The sequence below is a fragment of the Strigops habroptila genome, chromosome 2 (assembly GCF_004027225.2).
Source record: "Strigops habroptila isolate Jane chromosome 2, bStrHab1.2.pri, whole genome shotgun sequence".
Lineage (NCBI taxonomy): Eukaryota > Metazoa > Chordata > Aves > Psittaciformes > Psittacidae > Strigops > Strigops habroptila.
Genome location: NC_044278.2, coordinates 78,855,242 through 78,875,968, shown reverse-complemented (window position 1 = coordinate 78,875,968; position 20,727 = coordinate 78,855,242). Strand labels below are relative to the sequence as shown.

The window sequence follows — 20,727 nt, the reverse complement described above, 5'->3', positions numbered from 1 at the left end:
AGATGGTAAACATTTTCTTGGTAACATGAATGACCAAACCACATGCACTGGAATTCCAGCAGCTTTAGCCACATGAACATTTTACCTTATGCTAATGATCATGCGTGAGCAGGCAGTTGGTATAAAACATGCCTTTTTTTTTCCTTCCTTATGTGGACACAAAGATAAATTAATTGAGCTAACAGAACCAAACCATCTACTTTCTTTTGGCTTGTTAAGAAAGGGAACAAAATGTGAACTTCAGAGGCATCACAAATACAAAGGAGGAAGTAATTTTCCTCCATTAAAGAAATCCACAAATTATTTTTAAATCTTTTTAAAGCTGTGGAAATGTGGCAACAACCTGAAGCAGGGAAGGTCAGTAGCCTCTCTGACTGGAATGGTAAAAGCTTGGTGGTGAACAGCAACCAAAGCCCATCAATTATTTGAAAGCCCTAATATTCTGTGGAAACCAGGCTCTCAGTCAAGGCTTAAGAGCCAGTCCTTGTCCTTAAAATGAACTGAGCATTGGGTATGAGCTAGGAACTTTCCTGGTTTTTAAACTGCATTATATTATTGTTTTCCACTTTATCTCCTTGTTTTTAACTGTGTTATAGATTAGTCTCATTGCAAAATTATAAACCAAACAGAAGTATAAAGGCGCCTGGATATTGAGCATTGTCGCTCCGTTTATCTCTAATGCAATTCAAATGTTTTATGGAAAAACATGAGAAGTCTGTGTATAGGCCAATGGCATTTGAGTATAGGTCTCAGATTCTTATTCTTTTGCAATATAGTCTGTGGTGGGCAAATTAGTCTGCCCATCCTTACTCTGAATAATAGCTTCCATAACTCCATTTATAACCATTCCTATCACCTTACTTAACTGGAGAGACTAGTCAAGAGATTCTGTAAAGCATGAGATTCACACGGTGACTGTCAGCAATTAACTACAGGATTCATGTGCTCAAGGCCTGTAGATGATTTTCTACCACGATTAATCCAATGACTCTTACTAAGCAGAGCTGATACCTCCGTAAAATACAGACTGCTTCTACCTCTGAATCTTGAAGAAATTACAGAATTATCCCCAAACAGCCCAACAAACAATAACCACATCATGTCAAAATGCAAGCTTCTATATCAGCAGGGCAGTTGTAATGGTTGCACGGTTGTGAAGGCATAGCTTTCCAGAGATGCTGTCTCTCTCACATATCACAGCCTACACACAAACCTCCTTCCTGACGGCCCAAGGGCCCTTGTTTTTCTATCTCACTTTTTTTCATCTTAGATTTGTCAACATCCCACCATCCCTGCTTAGGAGGTGTAGGAGCTCCCTTTTGTTTGATGTAAGCTGAACGCCCAGGGGCACTGAAGGGGTTAAGTGGAGGAAATTCTTGTCAACTTCAATAGAGAGTCTGGCATTTTAAAGGACTTTCTGTAAGAACCCAGTATGTCTGACATCAGAGCCACAGGACATCACAGTGAAAGCGTAAAATTTTTACTTAAATGGTTTTTTATACTTTCAGAGTGGAAAATATTCATATTGTGGTTTTGCACTAAAAATAAATTCTTCCATTCACAGCCAGCAACAGGTAGCTGAGGTTAGATCAAACCACCAGCTTACTAATGACTATGAATTGCAGTATCTATAGAAATGACCAGAAATCAAGGCAGCCTCTAAAATAAGCCAGATGAATCATTCTTGAAAAATATTATTCACCCTGTAATAAATAGGCTTATCATAAATGTCTGCCACACAACTCCTGCTTGAAGTATTTTTTAAAAATGTAAAATGCTGTTGCATATAAATTGAAATTATCAGTTTTCTTCCTTTTGCAGGGGTTATTTTTTTTCATAGCAAGTCTGGGAATACTCAAGTGATCCCAGGATCCTAAAGTTAAGTGACTGAATTGAAAGCATTCATTTTGTGTAAGAATCTTGTACGTAATAAGTAATAGCTTTTAAAGTATTATAAATAAGGAATATGAATTGTCTTGAATTATAGTGAAAGCTATTGCTCAATAAAGATGCAGTAAGAAACAAAAGCTGATAAAATCTTTAGATTCTTATTCTACTGTGTAATACAATTATTATTTTTTTTTAGTAATAACCTATGAGGTCAGATGCTCTGCTAGTGCAAATCACCAGAACATTGCTGCCGTTAGCGGAGCCAGGTTGATTAATCCAACTCGAGATTCGGGGCCCCAGTTATCTTATTAATAAACAAAACCCCAGAATCACAAAAAGGCCCACAGTGACAACAAACACTGTCCTGCAATGCAGTTACATTATTTTCTACAGGGGTATATTTTCATATTTCATACCCCATGTTATCTCATTAAGGCAAGATATGAGGACTGGCAGGACTGGCAGACCCTGAGAGACCTGAAAGAGACTAGGACCATTAAGAAAGATTGAAACAAACAAGCAATGGAAAAAAGTCACCACGAACAAAAAAACCCACCCCACCAGAGGAAGCAAACACCAAAACAGCAAAAACCTTCCTCTTTGACACTTTTTGTTCTGTCTCTGGTGTTTTCTTGTCCCACTAAGCTTGCATGTCTCTGAAATGGGTACCAAGAATGGCACTTCTTTTCATTGCCATGCATGCTGCAGCCTGCTTTCACCAGGATAAAAACCTAAACCAAACCAAACCCAAAACTCCAACCAAAAAACACAGACAAAATACAATACATTTCATGTTTCATGCTGTCACCTTGAGATGTCTAAATCACACGTGGATAATTCAGGTTTAAGTCACTAAATTTAGAACACTAAGTAGATACTTTTTGTGTTTACTTAGTGCCTGTACTATTGTGGAACTGAATCTCTCTGTAAAGCCAAGCCAATACTAAACCCAATGAGACAGTCTTTATTTCATGGCCATTGCTGCTTGTGGCCATTGCTACTTGTGGCCATTGCTACTATAGCCCTCGCATCTACACAAGACGTTTTTTTATTTTCTCCCTGAAAACCAGGATATAAGTTATTCATAGCCCAATAATTTAATTTGTAACACAGTTGCAGCCATAAAGGTAAATTGATAAACCGATTGTGCCTATCCAAACCAAAAAAAGGTTAATTTACTTGGTTCTTCTGCTTCCCTACATACATTAAAAATTTTCAGCATTTAAAAATTTCCTATACTTTTAAAGAATATTTAAAAGATTTGGCATCATCACAATATCCATATTCTTGGTTTATATAACCACATCACATCTGTGCACTCATCCTCCCTTTTACCACTCACCATCTGAAGATGTCTTCTCCCAAAGCAGTTTATATATTATAGGTGGCTGGGAATCTGCCTTTCTGTGCGTTCGTGCCAGAGCTTACACCAGTGCTGTTCAGGAACTAACAAAGCCTTTGAAAGTTGCTGTATTATGTACAATTAGCAATAAGAAAACTAGCATCTTCGTTACTCATTTCTAACTGAGAGTACAGAGTGGAAAAAAAGTGTTCTGTTTACTGGCCCAACATACCACGCCTGGGAGACTCCAATATACAGAGAACAGGGTAGACGCACTCCTCTCTGCAGATGTATCCTCTCAGGGGTGGGGGTAAGGAGTGCCTTTCGTGGTCTCATTTAGAAACTAGGGGAGAATGTTACAGTGAAAGCTGATACTCTGAAAGAAGTATATTAGTAACAGTGAAACATGGCAATAGGAAGTAGTTTCTTTCCTTCTATTCCTCACTTCCCCTAAAGAAGATGTAATTGTGATGTGCATATATATACAATACAGTGCAATACAGAAATGTAACTGTAAAGCTATTTTGACCATCTTAATGGGCATCTTAGATCAAAGAAACACTAGTGCACATAGACACTTCTGTCTGAGTAGCTCACTGTAGTTTACTTTAAGCATGCTTTCACTCATTTAACATCAGGTAGTGCATACAGCTGATTTAGTAATACTGTCACAAAACACTGTGCAGATATGCTTAGCATGAATGAGCCTATGCCAATTAACCAGACCATCATCTAAAGCAAACTAATACTCTCCCTAGACTTTTTTGCAACAGCTGAGCTAAGCTGACTTCAGTGAAGCTGTTGCAGCTTCAGTGTACAAGAAAGGTTTGATAACAGTAAGCTGAAATAAAGGGAGAAATAAAGGGAGAAGAGTCTATACACAAGCTTTTATCAGCACAAGTTTGTCCGTAAAAAGCCTAACAGGAATCTGCAGCACCATTAATGGAACCCCAAAACAGAATTTCTCAGCAACATCTTAAAGATTGGTGCCTAAAGGAAGCAGTGGTAGGGATAAATTATCTTAGTCATAGAGTAAGTTAAGTAGGATCAGAATGAAGGTTAAAAATCCTAAAGTAAGGTAGCTATTCCTTGATTCAAAAGTGTGTCTCATGCAATTATAAACTTTTTTTATTCCCCTAGGCAGCTGGGATTTTCCCAGGATACCCATTCAAGTGTATGTTCAATCAGTACATATTCAGGAATTCACCCCTTGTCTATACAAAGTTTCGAGGAGGTCAAGGAGAATTTTGTCATTGCCTCCAGTGAGGCCAAGCATTTCACCCACCAATCTTGCAGCTGAAGTGAGATCTTTGGATAAAAACTATGTGAAATGTAAACAGCACAAATCCTGGCCACATTTAATAAACTGAACAGGATGTCTCTCCATCTAATATTTCGCTTTGCTTAATTTATCAACTAAAAAAAAAAAAAGAAAAAAAAGAAAAGAAAAAAAAGGCTTATATTGTTCCCTTTTTCTAAAGCAGAGATTTTATGGGGTGAAATGTGAATTGTGACAGTCCTTTTCTCTCCAGCCACATCCCTTGGACTGTGTTTATATAGAAATATATTCTGCATACACTTAAAATACTTTAGTGAGATCGATTCTCTCAGATGCCAAGCTCAAGTGCAATACTTTACACACAAGCTTTTCTCTGTGAAAGTCTGCAAAATCACTCAGCAACCACAAGGTTCCATAAGCCACCCACTCTACAACCTGGGGGCTAAGGGAGCATGAGGCTAAAAGGAAAAAAGAGAGAACGCTTTCCATATCTTGTGGAAAGATGAGGTTATAGTGATTATCAAAGGAGGAAACAATTTTTTGTGACTGTTTTCTTTAAGATGTACGTAACTTCCGAAAGTAAGATATGTCATCTTAATTAATTCCTAAATATTAAACAAGTGCTGTGATATATGAAAGCTTGCTTGGTAAAGAAAGATAAAGATAGGTAAAAGTCCGTTTCTATGACTTGTCAGTAGATATTTAAGGAATAATTTTGCAAAAAAAAAAATCATGCCATTCCCCAAATCAAACAAAAAGTTAACGATTTTGGCTGATACAAAATATCAATATATAATTTTAGATAGCTACCCTACACTGGAGCAAGAGCCCCTATCACCTATGCTTTGCAAAATTCAAACAAGTTACATTGCCAACTGCCTTACTTCCTTGACAAAAAAATGAAATATGTTGCTTCTGTGCAATTCAGTTACTACTTGGTGATTAGATTGTGTCATCCTAACTCATGAGGATGTCTGTCTTTGTGAGTGACTTTACCTTCAGATGAGATTTGTGGGAGCGATTGCCTTCCTCCTAGACTGCTAATAAACATGGCCTAGAACTTTCCTGAGCACCACGTTCCAGTTGGCCCTGAAAGGACAGTGTCCATGTTGAGCAACTCCTTTCATGTCTGAAAGAGGGGAGCTGCTGGCAAACTGACTTTTGGGAATGGTCCTGGAACATTTTAGCTCCTGAAATGTGCTGGGGAATAGCTTGGGAGAGTACTTTTTGGCACATGCTTAACTCATACCAGGGAAAGTCTTAACGCTTCACTAGCGTGGGCAATTGCAATCCATTGTCCAGGAACATTTCTACCTACTGTCTGATTTACTAGTATAAATGTGGCCAGGGACATTGTTATGCACTTTCAGACTTTGTACTGTGATTGTTCATATGCAGGAGAGTTCTGGCACAGCCCTGATGAAAAGCTTATTTTTTACACCATAAACCCCCTGCCCATACATATTTCAGAAAAACTTACAGTCTTCTTCTTCCACTTGAGACAAAGGGGTCTGAGGAACACATTCCTCCCCAAGGACAGTATTGAGAGTAGTAGGCAGGGTGCAGTTAGCTAGCCTTCACATATAGCTGCAATATTACAGGATCCTCGTGCACTGGTTTTAGAGTATGAACACAGTGCATCTCCAACAAATTAAAAAAAAAAAAAAGATAAAAACATATACATGGTAACTCATAATCATCTGCAGAGCAGCAGAGGTAGAAGACAATACAATAAACCTACTACTAAAAGGCACAATGCATTCAGTGAGTTCTGCAAGAAGGCGTTGACACTCCTGGGTTTCTTTACTACTCAATGCAGCTGTAGTTAGGTAAGTTCCCAAAGTGTAATCTTGATCTCTTAACTGCTCTACTTACATACTTCATTGTGCCAAATACATCAGGGGAAAGAAAAAAAAAAAACAAAACAAAACCAACACTCAATTAAATTATCACTCTGTCTACAATAATTAAACAAAATGCATAAACAAAATGACACAAAGCAAACAAAACAATTTTGAACTTTTCTCCTCAAAAAGAAACGCAAGAGAAATGAGGGGGAAAAATAACTTTGTTCGCTTTGTGCATTTGACAGGGTTTGTGGTACACCAACTTTTGCATGTCTGATATGGTAACAAGAAATGACATCACGGAAATCAGAAACCAATAAAAACTGCACTACAATGGAAGCTGGCAAAGGTCTGAATTGATTTTTAGACCTAAAGTGAATCTGTCACTAATTAAAGTAACAGTTTTAATCTAACAAATTAGTGCATTTTTCTTACAGAACAACTTATTTTGAAACATGGATTGCTACTGCCCTAATGTTTTACTTCATTTCTGAAGATGACAACGTTAATTTTGAATGGTCATTTAGAAATTTTCCATTTCGTTGTGTTGAGACACACTGAAAGAGGACCAAGATATTCTTTTATCAGTAATCATACTGGCAATCACATGATTTATGATTGGTTTGTAAACACTGCTTCTTGATCAAAATAAAATTAGGGTGAAAAAACCAAATTTAAACCCCCCACTTTGTTCAAGGTGCTTTCTAGGTGTCCGTAAATTGGTGATTCATCCTAATACACCCTGTGTACCAGCTCAGACTCTCCAAGTTAAACTTGCACCTACAACATCTGATTTGCACCAAGTGCCTTCTCTTGTAACGTATCTCAGGTGCACCAAGTGGTTTTGTAGTTATATAGCAGGCTTTCAGAAAAGCAGAGTTACACTGATTATACAGTTTCTTACATTTTTAAAGCACATTATCTCCCTTGGCAAGATCATTTTAAAAATGTAAGTTAAACTCTTAAGTATTAAAATACCCATAAATAATCCTATATAATAGAAGACTACGTTGTCAAAGCTTCTGATGATTGGTAACTTATACTGAAATGGGAATGGATTCATTTTAGTCTAGAAGTTTGAACGTTTCAGCCATAAGCTTCTCTAATCAGCATGCAGACTCTGAGTCAGAGAAAAAAAAAGTTACCTACACCAGGGGCAAAGAGAAACTTCTGATATATAGCACAACTGTTGCCTTTTCCCAAGGTTGAAAATGCTGAACTCCTACCCTGTTTCAAGCAAAATCGTTGCTACCCATGCCCAAAGGTAACTGCATCAGCTATCTTCTGAACAAGCCCTGTGACAGAGGAACAGCAGATTATGCCTTTATAATAGTAAGACCTCCACCTCTGCCATCTGAAATACAGCGCCAATATGTTAAAACAAGGGAAAACTCTTTAAAGAGACGTAAAGCCTTTTCAGGTAATAAAGACCACACTAAAGAAACGAAACTAAGATGTTTCCTAGAACTGTGGATTTCAATGTCACATGAATTGAAAACCACTATGTCTCTCTCTAAAATGCAGGATAAGTACGGCAAGGTAATTTTTTCCACCTTGTCTTAAACTTTCAGAGACAGAGAATACTAATGAGAAAAGCATGTTTTATCCTCCTTTTTCACCCTTTGTCCTAGTAACTGGCAATACACCTTTATGTATTATGGCCAGGAAAGGTCAAGGGGAGGGAGAGGGACCAGAAAGAAGAAATATGAAGAAAAATAAACAAGACTACAGCATAAGGGGGTCTCCTTAGATTGAAACGGACAGTATTTTTGAGAGAAAAATAACTATATATATAAACTATATATATATGCACACAGTTTCCACGTCAAACTGTCCTGATTTCAGTGAGACATCAATTTTAATTTCTATATTTCCACATTAAAATCAGATTGGGTAAACAGGAACAAAACTGAGTATTTTCATCGGTAAGGATTTGGTGCACTTTGTCACAATGTAGTCTACCTGCAAACCCAACCTGTAATTGATTTAAGATGAGCCAATACATTGCTAACATTTTCAGTAAGGAATCTATCCAGTACTATTCATACAGACATTACTCAGTCAAGCGTTCTCTCACATTCAGCCAACTTTTTTCTGGATCTCTGCTCCATTGATTGATTGAGAAATTAGTCTCAGCAAATGAAGTCATCATTACTTGCTGTACCTGCATGCATCTAGGAACATCTGAGACAGACTGTTCAAATCCATCTTCCCCAACAGTTAATTCCTAAAAACAATTGAATGTTCTACTGCAGTACTGAAATGTATTCAATTCTCTCCCTGTCATCTAAGAATAAGCTTTAAGATTTCACTCATCACGAAATGATTTTTTTATATTTTGTCAAAAGTGTAATACAGGTAATACTGTAGATTAAAAAAAAAATTATTCATGGTGCATAAATGATCAGTACTTCACTACCGTCAAATCACTTCCACCTCACACATGCCAAGTGTTTTGTAAAAAAGTGCAAAAAAGCTAATATGTTAATCATCATGACCCCTTAACTACTGCACTTCCTCATTTGGAGAATTTTGGTTTTTGAAGACTGATTTGGTAACTTGCTTGAATATATAAATACTCACCTGAATATGATCTTAAATCCTTTAAGAACACATTTTATTTCCATCTAAAGTACTGTACCTTTTTATTCTCCACTTGAGTCCAAGTTTCTTTTTTTTTTTTTACTATGATCACTATCTCAAAAGAAGAAATTACAATCAAGCCTCAAACCATTAAATAGCAAAATAAAAATTTTTCTGGAGGATATTAATAGAGACATTTTTAAGTTACTGTACAAGCAAATTTGATGTCATATTTGTAGCTCACACCCTATTGAAAAATAATTTGAAAAAAGCTATGTGTTTCCGCTGTTACTACAGGCAACTGTCAGTCGAATCCTGCAGGTCTGTAACTTTAAGCGAACCTTACAGGGACTTCAGAATTTATCACAGGTTAACAGATCAAAACACTAAAGCAACAACACAACAAATAAGAGCAATAATAAGGGTTTCCCCCTCTTTCATGGCTTAGTAGCTGTCTAAAATCAGAGTCCTGTGTGGTGTATATCTGGCATGACTTTCACGGTTACCCTCAAAACCTATGTATGGGAACTTTTCCTTTCTTGGACCTCCACTTCCCTATCTCAAAGGACAAAGTAGGCATACTTTAATAACATTATCTCAATCCACTTAAAAAGCCCCCTTAATTCTTACTAAAACAATCTAACCTATTTAAGGCAAGATTTTGGCTTTATTTAGAATAGTAAACCTTATCTATTTGAGTTTAGTATTAGAATAGTAACTGACATACACAAGCCAACTTTTAAGAGTACCCTGCACACGCACACACTAGTTCATACTAACTGAAGCCAAGACCCCAACACTGTAGTTAGCTCAACAGTGCCTAATGCCATCCTCCTGTATGTCCTCATTCCCAAATATCATATGCGCAATCCAATTCACTGGTAGTGAGCTCACCTGAGGTGGGGGAGATCCACTATTTATCATTGTTAATAACCAAGTGGAAGGTGAGGACCAGTGCTTAATGTTAAGACCATCTTCAGATTTCACTATCAACAAGATGGTTTTCCTTTTCCCTTAGAACCTATCAAGGTTGTCACAGCATTTGCTATAGTGCAAAACAAAACACATCTTTAGTACTGGATTTTACCTAGTAGGTACACCACTGTTCTCCAGTTTCACCTTCAACCTTCCTTAGAGATATCTGCCTTGACCGAAACATAAATTACTGAAAAGACAAGGCTCACCTTCAGTATTGTCAAGTTCATCCATGCAATGAAAAGACTGGATGTAATGTCTACTGAAATCAGTGGGTTTACCAGTGTAAAGGTCAAAGATTCCCCCAATAAACGGATTATGCCCATGTTGGTTTTCAATCAGTAAGATTAACCCAGGACAGTTTAGGCATAAGTACCTAATCTGATTCAAGAATTACATTCAGTGAATGGAAACACATGATGGTTACCAACTCCTCCAGGAACAGAATTAAAAAAAAAAATGTAATAAAAGTCTGTTTATCAACAGCCAAATACAATCTCACATATATGCCCAAACACTTGGTTGCAATATACTGATGTGTTTTAAATACGGACAAATTACTCATGTAACATAAGCCACCTTCTTCCTGGCAAATTCCACTCAGAATACTAAATACATACTGCTCGTCTTTGTATACCAAAGTATTCAGCCAACTGGTGCAGAAAGCAAAGGTAAAAAAAAAAGAGAACAAGGCCCATGTATCAACTATTTTTTGTTTTGCAAATTAGTCAGGACTTACACTTTTTAATTTCACTTGATGATTGATAACCAATACACACAAACACACAGTGTTAGATTTACGAGTACTACAGACCTGTGTAAAATAGCCCAAGCACCAGATCACAGATGAAAATCGAGGGGCAAAAAGATGTAACATTTACTCAATGCCCTTGTTTTCAACTTTTAGTGAATTCTTGATTTATTAGTTATAAATTGTTTTTGTTGGAGAGGGTTCAGAAAAGGCTGTGAGATTTTTCTGAGCGTCAGCTTAAGAATACCTACAACGATTTCTTAAATGCCAGCTTAAGAAATGCATATATAAAATTCAACATTAAGACCTTTAAACTTGGAGAGACATGCTCAGAACAGGAAACGATAGTTTGTTAATAAAGAAAGGTAAATCATTCTCTAAGCTTCCGGTGGGAAACTTGGCAGCGAAAGGATTTTGACCTCAGTGGAAGGTAACTGCCACAAATGACAAATCAAGCAACTTTCTTCTTACAAGTGAGGCAAATGTTTGACATAAGGCTGGACTGCATTCAGCTCTATCATTCCCTGTGATATATTCTTCTACTTTAACAAATAATCCTGCAAGCTTTTTGCACTGACTGTATTAGTTTTCTTTTTTTTTTTATTCTCTCTCTCCGAGTAAAGCCATTCAAGCCTAACATTTTTTGTGAATGATTACTTATTTCCTATTTGAAGCACAAAAGCTCATCACTTATAGAATAGGTCAAGCTTTCAGTGCCTGTTAGTCCTAGTCTGGAATGAATTAATGCATTTTCCTATGTTAATTTTCTTTTTCTGTTGTAGGAACAGTATATGGGACATTTGTGCAAAGGAAGGAAGCAAAAATCCTGCATTATTTTCAGGTGAAGTAGCAAGCAACCACAAAAAATACACTTAAAAATTCTGTTTTCGTTCTTGTATTAGACTCACTGTGACTGTATTACTGTGAAATTTGCAGTTAGAAGCATGAGTTCTCCCAGCTCAGAACAGTAACAGGGGTAAAAAATGACAAGCAGCCCAGTTTAATTTCAAACGTTAATATATTTTCTATTTTATAGTGAACATATGCATCGTTCACCCCTTATTTGCAGCAACTATGACGTCCTCATAAAAAGGGGTGACATTTGTAAGATGCCTCTTAAAATAAATATTTCTTTTTATAAAATAATAAAACTTCAAATAAATATTCTTTACACTAAACAATATGTTGAAAAAATTAGAAAATAAAGGCTGATTTTTACTGTAACTGTACAATATACATGAAGTCCAAAGGGAAATCAGAGTCTTGTAATAGAAGGTTTCTGTAAGACAAAATACAATCTAAAAACATACTGATTGATTCACATTCTTCCGAATGTACAACATATTAGTATAATATTTTGTGACTGTGCCATGTCTTATGACACCACTTATTTTTCACAGTTGAAAATATTATTGTATATACAAAAATATAGCACATTATCTCTGGCAGAAAACAATGAAAAAAAGGAGTCACTTGCTAATTTACAAATTTTGCAAGTACTATTCACAAACAACAGAGTTGCCTAGGAGTGTCTGTGTTGCTTTAGCTTATGAAATATGTGGGTCACAATGTACTGCATCCCTTTTTTTTTTCTGTATGCCACTAGCTGGATCCTAACAAGCGTATCAGTTAAGATGGCACACACAGAGACAAGCATTTCACTGCAAACAGCAAAGTAGATTCCCCAACCCCTTCTACTACAGTGCCAAGACCATAGCTGCTTAGTTGGTTGCATATGTACGTTAAAATAATCGTTACTTTAGTATTTCTGACTAGTGATGCTATGTTGGCTTTTCAAAGTTCCTGGGGGGGACGCTGGGAACTTTGCAGCAAACGGTGTTGGAGTGTTTACAGCGGCACCCAGGCCGATTTACCCGGTCATAACAGCCCTGGCACAACTTAAGGCAACCCTTGGCTGGTAGGTAACACCACAAGCAAGGCAGAAAGAGGGACACCACACCCATGGCGGACCATCTAGTGCAGCAACGTGACTGACTGCAGGAGCAGGGGTTGTCAGCACAGTTGTCCTCATCATCATTAGAGCAGTGATAGAAGAGGCCCTTCACACAGCAAACGCAAGTCCCGTAATCGACCACGTTCTGGGCTGAGCAAAGACACTGTTTGTCACAGATCCAACACGATGGGAGGGTCCTCGGATAAGTGCACTCCTTACACTTACACTTTCCACAGTCCTCACACCTGTAGCTGTGCGCTCCCAAGTCTTCTTTGCTCAGCGGCTTCAGCTCGCTTGACTTGAGCTCAGACTTGGGCTGTATTCGGACTATCCCATCAGCAGTTGGCCCCAAAGATGACCCGAGAAGTCTCTGTTCGGATGAATTACTGCTCGTACTTGTCCTTGTACTGCTCCGCGAACCTGTGCTGACCGTGCTGATAGAACGGGACAGAGGCGCCCGAGGAGAGGCATGTGTTTGTGTGTGCTGAATCCGGCTAAAATGGCGATGCTCAGGCAAGCCATGGGGCCTTTCATTTTTGGGTTGGGTTGCGAGCCGAGGAGTGGACTTGATTCCCGGACGTGGAGCCACCGTAGGTCCCTCCGTGTACTCATTCGTGTTTCGGATGGCTCTGATCTGGTCCAACGACAAGACGTGAACCTGCTGCATCAGGACATCCCGCAGGTCGGGCTCCCCGTGTGGTCTCCCACTGTCACGCCGACCCTGTAGCAAGGCCTGAGACCCGCTGCTGTGCTGAGCTCTTGTCTCCATCAGTGCCCAGAAGCGTGCTCACCCCGGCAGGCTTAGAACACATCTGAAATCCTGGAGCAACAAAGAGAGGATTTACTATTGCAACACATTTCATGCTCTCTCCGGCAGCCTTTCAAGCCTGCAGGATCACACAGCACTGCACACAATCAAGTAATGCATCAGTCATTAAAAAAAGGAGTCACATCTGGGGCGGAGCACGGGCCAGGTGAATGCACTTCCCTTGGCCTGTCCTGCCTGCTGCTGTGGACAGCTTAAAGGGATTCTATTCTAGGTCCATGCATCTTAATTTATGGCTCTAGAAAGTCTAGGTATCACTCCTGCTAAGCCTTCCCAGGCAATCTTCTGGTTAACCATGGCCTTTAAAGTGATCACATTTCAGCCACTTGAAGTGACTCTTCTCTTCACGTCATGCTACTGAAAAACTTACATTAAAAAAAAAAAAAAAAGCCTGCAAGTATTTAGCAAGTGTAATGTGACCTGCTGATGACAGACATATAATTCTCCAATTTTATTTAAAACTGGATAATATTTTGGTAGGCTAGTCTCTTTACACATTAAACTTTACATGATGTAAATAGGAAATTTTAGTTTAATACCAATGGTCCCAAGAAAAACACTAAATAGCAATAAAATGTTTGAGGTTAGACATTAAATGAGTTAGAGCTACCAAAAACTTCAACAGCACAAGTAAAAATATCTCTCTCCAGTATTTTAGTATGTGTCATACTTACGTACACCACTGCGATTGTTATTTTAAGGCTCAATACTACAAAAGCAATGCTACCACAGTTTTATCTTTTTTAAATGTGTAAAAAATTCCATAGCCTACATTTCAAATTGTAAATATTAGCAAGAGTGGCTTGTGGGACAGAGGCATGCATAATATAACCAAACAATGCCATCATCCAAGAAGTCCACTTGATTGCGAATAGTGCTTTAAAGGATCATTACAAAGTAGAATCGCAGACTTAAGAATTTAAATGGAAACCCAGTAAAAGACCCAGAAGATGAGAACTTGTAAATAAATAACTTCCATGCTCAGATATGCAAAAGTTTCAAGTACTGCCCTCTAAATTAGTTAATATTTGCCTTGCCTTTATCATATCTTAAAGCAGTTCCAAAATCCAATTACCTAGACAAAAATCCAGAACACTATTTTACAATTAAAACCCAAGCAGGAACCAAGCTTCTTACAAGGACCACACAATGTCTTTAATTATACCTAGAAAGAGCACCACAGTGCTACTCTGTACACATCAGTTACCAACAATAATACTATACTGTGGTACAATAAAATATAACCAAACAGTTTAACAATGACTATCTCAAGATGCTGTCTTTATTCTAGCAGCAGTGGAAAACGTTTAACCTTTTAATTCCTGGTTCCCTCCCCTCAAGTGCTTTTTCTTTAAAAAAATAAAACTTAATTTTTAAGAGTGACTGCCTATTTCAAATACTGCCAAATCCTGGTGACATAAAGCATGTATGTCATGGTGTGACACCCCCCCCCCAAAAAAAAAAAAAAAGTATTGCAAACTTATCTTGAAGCATTGCTTATGTTTTCTTCGAATTAAAACCTTTGCCGTACAAAAAGTTTCAACCAACAGCCTAAGTAGACATTTCCTTATCTGGAAAATTATCTTAAGATCAAAAAGGGCAGAAAATAAAGCCCTCTCCCCGCCCTTGAGAGGAACTAGCAGCCCTATCTGCCCTCCACATCCAGCTTTTAGGCAGACTCAGCCAGCCGAGAAGGCACACCAGATGAGACCCTGCCTCTCCAGCAATGCCAACCCAGTGCAACAGCGGAGCTGACCCTGACCTGCAGGCGCTGCAGACGACACCGGCTCAGACGCCAAGGTGGGGGCCGGAGGAGAAGGCTCCGCGCTGCTCTCCCTGCCCGGCTCCCGGTTCCATCCAGGCGCGGCAGGTGGGAGGCGGCAGCCCCTCGCCCGCGGGAGCCGCCGGCAGCCCCGCAAGTGCACACAACCTGGAGATAACCAGGAGACATCCTCCGGGAAGGGAGGTGGGAGGGGGCTGCTGCGGCCGGCTTATCAGGAAAGTCAAACCCATGTTTCCTTTTAACTCTTCCCCGCTGCCCTCCCCCGAGAGATGCTAAAGAAGCCTTCTTCCCCCTCCCGGGTAATGCCAGGCGCCCTGCAGACGGTTGGAGACAACACCTCCGGAACAGCCGGGCAAAAGGCAGATTACCCCCCTCTCGTCTTGTCATAAGCACCCATTCAGCTTCACAAAGCCAGCCGCTGGAAAAGCTCCCCTTATTTTACGCATATTCTGCAAACTGCCTGACCTTAAGCCCATCCCCCTCCGCCCCGACCCAAAGGGACCCAAAAGGCGTTTCCAACGGGACATCGGTCCGAGCCGGGCGATCCTTTTTCTCCCCTTAATCTATCCGCTAACAGGACGAGACGCAAACCTCCAGCACATTTGCGAACATACGTTTGCATGAAAATTCTTACGGGAAAGCACGTCTCTCCCTCCTCTCTCTGATCTAGCACTTCTCCCCTTTTCATCCACCAAGAGCAGTGAAGCAGCATTTGCCTTTTTGTGTGTGCATGTGTTCGATAACACGACTCCCCACTTCTAAAAGCCAAAGTCCACTCTCGCACAGCTCATGATTGCTAACTTTTCCTAGCTGGGATTGGCAAAAGGGCGAGCAAGGGGGCCGGGTTTCGCGTTCGGCACATTCGGGGCAGTTTAAAACGCAAGGGGCTTCTTGCGTGCTGTGGAAAAACCCCGTGTCTGGCTGGCGGGGAGAAGGCGAGCCTAAGGGGTAGAAGTCCTCTGCCCGTGAATTTCTGTTTTGTGTCCGGAGCCTGTGCAAGGCACCCCCACCCCCATTCCCACCGCACACACACACACGCACCAACTACCTCCTCTTCTTTCAAAGTGCTTTGAAACCCCCATTAAGGGCCGAGTGTGTGATCAGACTATGGATTAGGGCAAAAGGGACTTTACCATCGGGGTGGGGCAAACTGACACACAAATAACTTGTTGAAAACACCAGCAGATTTTCTGGGGGGAGGGTAAGAGGGTGTTACAAAGTAAACCCACCAAAGGGGGTGGGAAAAAAAAAAAAAAGGGGCAAAAATTGAAGCTTTCCATCCCCTCCACACATGCCCTCTGCACGGCAGAACCTGGGGAAGAACTTTCCTCGTCTGATGGATGGAATTAATTTTATCACACGAGAGAGATGTGTATACACACACGCACACACGTAGGTTTGTACCAGACGTGCACTCACTTCCGAATTGCACGGATCTCCCGACGCCACTACAGATGGGCGTAAATCACGCACTGAAAGGCGGGTTGCTCGCTCTCTCACAGGACGGAGGGACACACACACACACAGAAACAGCCCCTGCGCTCGCCCACCCCGCTGCGCCCTCCCTTCACCGCCCCGCGGGGCTTGTCGGAAACCCACGCGTGCCAGGCGAGCACCCGCTCCCCACAGCCCCGAGAGCACGCCGAACTCTGTGTGTCTGCGTGTCCCGGCCCGTGTGCTGTGTGTCCCCCCCGCGCCGTCCCGCTAGCAGCCCCTGCAGGCATGCCTGCTCGCCCGCGCAGCCCTCCGTCCCCAGCGCAGCCTTCCGCCCTCCGCGCCCCCGAGGTACCCCGGCGGGGCGCAAACGCGGCGCAGCCCGCAAACCCCAGCGGAGCTCCCCCCACCCCCTCCGAGAGAAGCCGCTCCGAAATCCCACCTCCGGCTCCTCTCTGAGAAAGGAAGGAGAGGGAAAAGGGGGGAGAGGGAGAACCTGTACGAATGGAAAAGGGATCGGCCTCAAACATTTCCACGAGTTTTCTTGGAGCAACCAAGAGGGGCTGGAGGGGGGTTACTGAAAAGCTTGTTTTGCAAAGAAGGAAAAGGCTCTCACCGTGATCGCGGCGCTGCACCAAACCCCTCTCTCTCTTGTATTTTCTTCTTCCTGCGGTTTGCAAATAAATCCAGCCCTAAAGCAAAAAAAAAAAAAAAAAAAAAAAATTCTTTTCCAAACTCTGCTTTAGTCCAACTTGCAAATTAGAGTAAGAATGATCACCACGTAAAAAAGTCCAGAGCAAAGCTAGGTCCCTCTCCCAGATCGGTTATAAATACGTGTGTGCGCGTATATACTATAATAATAATAAAAACAACTCTCCGGATCGGGATGGGTTTTCTTTGCTCCTAAAAAGAAATCACTCAAGTCTCTCACACACACACTTTCCTTTTTTTCCTCAATGAACCGGAGGCCGAATCGCCAATACCAAGTCACTTTTTTTTTTTTTTTGTTGTTGTTGTTGTTGTTGCAAATGATCAAGAGGAAGGGCAAAGCCAAAGAAAACAAAATAAAGTGGATCTAAAATAAAATCCCAGAGCTTTCTTCCACTGAGCTCCTCCAAAAAAGCAGCTTGTGCAATGTAGCCGTTCTGCTGAGAAGCTGCTTGCTGCAAGCTCCTCTCCCTTCTCTCCCTCTAGCTTTCTCGCTCCCTCTGCGAGCGTGTGTGTGTTGCAGGCAGCTCTGTGGTTTGCAATCGGGGGGGTGTTTTGGGAGCGCAGCGGATTTGTGGTGGTGGTTGTTGTGTGTTTGGAGGAGGTGGAGGAGGAGGAGGAGGAAGGTTTGAGATCTGAGCTGTAGGGGCTCCGCGTTTTTCTGCTCGCTCGCTCTCTCCCTCTCTCTCTTTTTCTTTCCGGAGGAGGTAGGGTGATCTCTTTGCAAAAGCAGCAGTAAATGGCGTCATGTGGATCTGAGGAGGAACAGAGCAGTTGTTGTCCCAGAGGATATATCGCATCCGGTCCCAGCTCATTGGCTCTGCAGGGCTACATTCACTGGCGCTCCCAGCGCCCTGCCAGCACTCCGAGCTGCGGGAGGCATTCAAAAGGGCAGCGCCGCCGACCCGGCCCCGGTCTCGGCCCGTCGGTGAGCGGCCCTGAGCTGCGCTGCGCGGGGCGGCGCGGAGCCCCGCTGAGTTCCGCTCCCGGGGCCTGGCCGCAGCCTGTTTTCGCAGGAGGCTCCTCCGTGCGCAGTCACACGGCGCTGGGGCTGCTTTTGTGCTCGTGTATTTATTCAGAGGCAGGCGGCGATAGGTTTGCAGCGGAGCCGAGGGGAACTCGCTTCTCCCGGGCAGGGAGGCGCGCTCTCCTCGCCGCGGCGGGCTGTCGGGAAACCCGTTTCCAGGTGCTTCCCTCCCCCCCAACCCCGTGTTTCTTTAACCGAGTGGAGTAAAAGTTTACACTTTCTGCCCCCCCTTCACTCCCCCCCTACCCTCCCCGTCCCTTTTCAACCGGGGAGAAGGCAGGGTGGTTACCGGGGGCATTGTCCCGCGGATTAACGCGATGAGGCGGTGCGGAGGGCGGCCCCGCGGCCGCGCGGGAGCGCGGAGCGGGGCCCGCAGGGCGCGGACAGGCCGCTGACAGAGCGCTGCGGTACTTCCCGCGTCTCCGGCTGCTGCGGGGTTTGCATGTCCCGGACAGCAGCGGAATGCCCTCGCCTGTGCGGAGGGTGGGGGTTTCTAAGGGAAAAAAAAGGAAAAAAGAAAAAACTAATTAATTCCCATTCACGTGGGGGACACGGTCTGCGAGCAGCTCACAAACGTGACTGTTTGTCTTCTGGGCGTTTCCTGACACGGCCACAGCTCGGTCCCTTTTGTAGGAGCTGAAGTCGCCGGCGTGGCCACTGTCGCTGGGCCCGGGCATTTTGCGCCTCCATGTATCTTTAAGCGCGGAAAGTAACATATCCACGTAGGCATGCACCGAGCACGAATATACCCGCATCACGTGTGGCACTGCTTAAAATACACACGACGTGCAAGGCAGCAGTGCACTGCATTATTTACATGAGCAGTCCTCAGTGCAAAACCCCCACTAGCCCTTTTTGCTACTTGAGGCAATTTTGTAGGCACTTCCTCTTCTACACCTGCTCGTCACCGCTTTTTGAAGGGGGTGGTCATCCTCGGTAAAAACGTGGAAATAAAAAGGGCAGTGCCTCACACGGGCGGCCCTCGGGTTTTCGTATTCTTACAGGCATATACCTATTCTTTCACGATAATGTTCTTAACCTGCATATTATATTCCGCAGTTGCCTGACAGTAAGGCTAGCCTGAGTTACACGAGTCTAACTTCTTTTTCCCCTTCCCAAGGGCTACCCCACTCCATAAGCCTGCACAAAACCGGTGCCGCCTCGGAGGGGACGGTGCTGAGGCTCAGGCGCCGTCCCCTCCCCATCCCCTTCGCCCCTCTGTATGCGCAGACGGAGCGAAACGCCCATCGGGGCCGGGTTCGAGGCCGCCCGGCGGCTGGAGCCGCAGCCCCGCGGGGCCAGGTTCCCTTCGGGGCTGCCGGGGAGTGGAGGCGGCGGCGGCGCGGCCGCTCTGCCCGCCAGAGGGAGCGCGGCGGCGGCGGGCGGCGGGGGCACCCCCACAGGCTCCGCCGAGGCGGGCAGCGCCGGCTGCGGGCAGGGGAAGGGCGGGAGGAAGCCCGCAGGCCTTGGCTTGGGCTTCCCCCACGGGAAGAGGCACCCAGCGGCGCGGATGCACCGAGCACCGACCTGGGTATCCTCGGAGGTGTGCCCTGCCCGCAGGCTGGAAATCCACGGGGTACTTGGGGAAAAGGACACCATGTCTTAATGTCATTCTTAATGTCATTCACAGCGAGAAAAGAAAAATCACCTCCTCCCACATAGCAAAGTAAAAAATGGGCGAAGAACTCTTTCTGCAAGCCTGCACACAGTTAAAGGGCTGTTAGGTTATCTGTCAGTGTTTATACTGAGTATATAAATAATGTTTAAACTGGAAAGTTCATAATACCATTTTAAAATCAGTCAGTAGCGCAATCGGCTATTTATATGCCAGTTTGCAAGTACAGGTGTATACACTTTGTACAGTGAGTAGTCCCAAAGACAGATACGAAGACAGTGAAGTTATTTTTATTCACAGAGCCAGTCATGTGTGCAAAATGGTGAAGCATCAGTATCTTATACCAAAAAGAAAAAACCACAAACCAACCCCAAAACCCAAAACCCAAACAAGAAGAAGAGGAAAAAAAAAAAAAAAAATCCCAAGTATACAGCACCCTAGCACTGCTGAGTTTGAAAGAGAAGCCCCCAAAACTGCCAAGCTTTTTGCACTAACTCATACATAGGTGATCAATAAGTAGTAGACAAATATGCAATATAAAGTGTGATTTCTTTTTTTTTTTTTTTGGTTGGTTGGTTGGTTTTTGGTTTGTTTTTGTGTTGGAACCTCAAGGCTGAATTCTCAGGCCTTCCATCTGATGTTACCTTGGAACCAGCTTTCGCAGGATTACATGTATCACTCACATTTCGCATCTCTTGTCATGAATAGTGGCT

The 20,727-nt window shown here is 42.7% G+C and overlaps 1 protein-coding gene across 1 annotated transcript; it reads right to left on the bottom strand.

Moving 5' to 3' along the window:
- Nucleotides 1–11,666: 11,666 nt before the first annotated feature.
- Nucleotides 11,667–18,168, bottom strand: SPRY2 (sprouty RTK signaling antagonist 2). Its single transcript, XM_030477884.1, has 2 exons — nucleotides 17,281–18,168; nucleotides 11,667–13,441 (listed from the first exon to the last, which is right to left on the bottom strand). Exon 2 carries the CDS (start codon nucleotides 13,388–13,390, stop codon nucleotides 12,449–12,451), a length of 942 nt encoding a protein of 313 aa, XP_030333744.1. The 5' UTR covers nucleotides 13,391–13,441; nucleotides 17,281–18,168; the 3' UTR covers nucleotides 11,667–12,448.
- Between the last annotated feature and the right edge of the window lie 2,559 nt (nucleotides 18,169–20,727).

Coding starts and splice junctions, on each gene's coding strand:
- SPRY2 (XM_030477884.1), bottom strand. CDS start 13,390: ATGGAGACAAGAGCTCAGCACAGCAGCGGGTCTCAGGCCTTGCTACAG.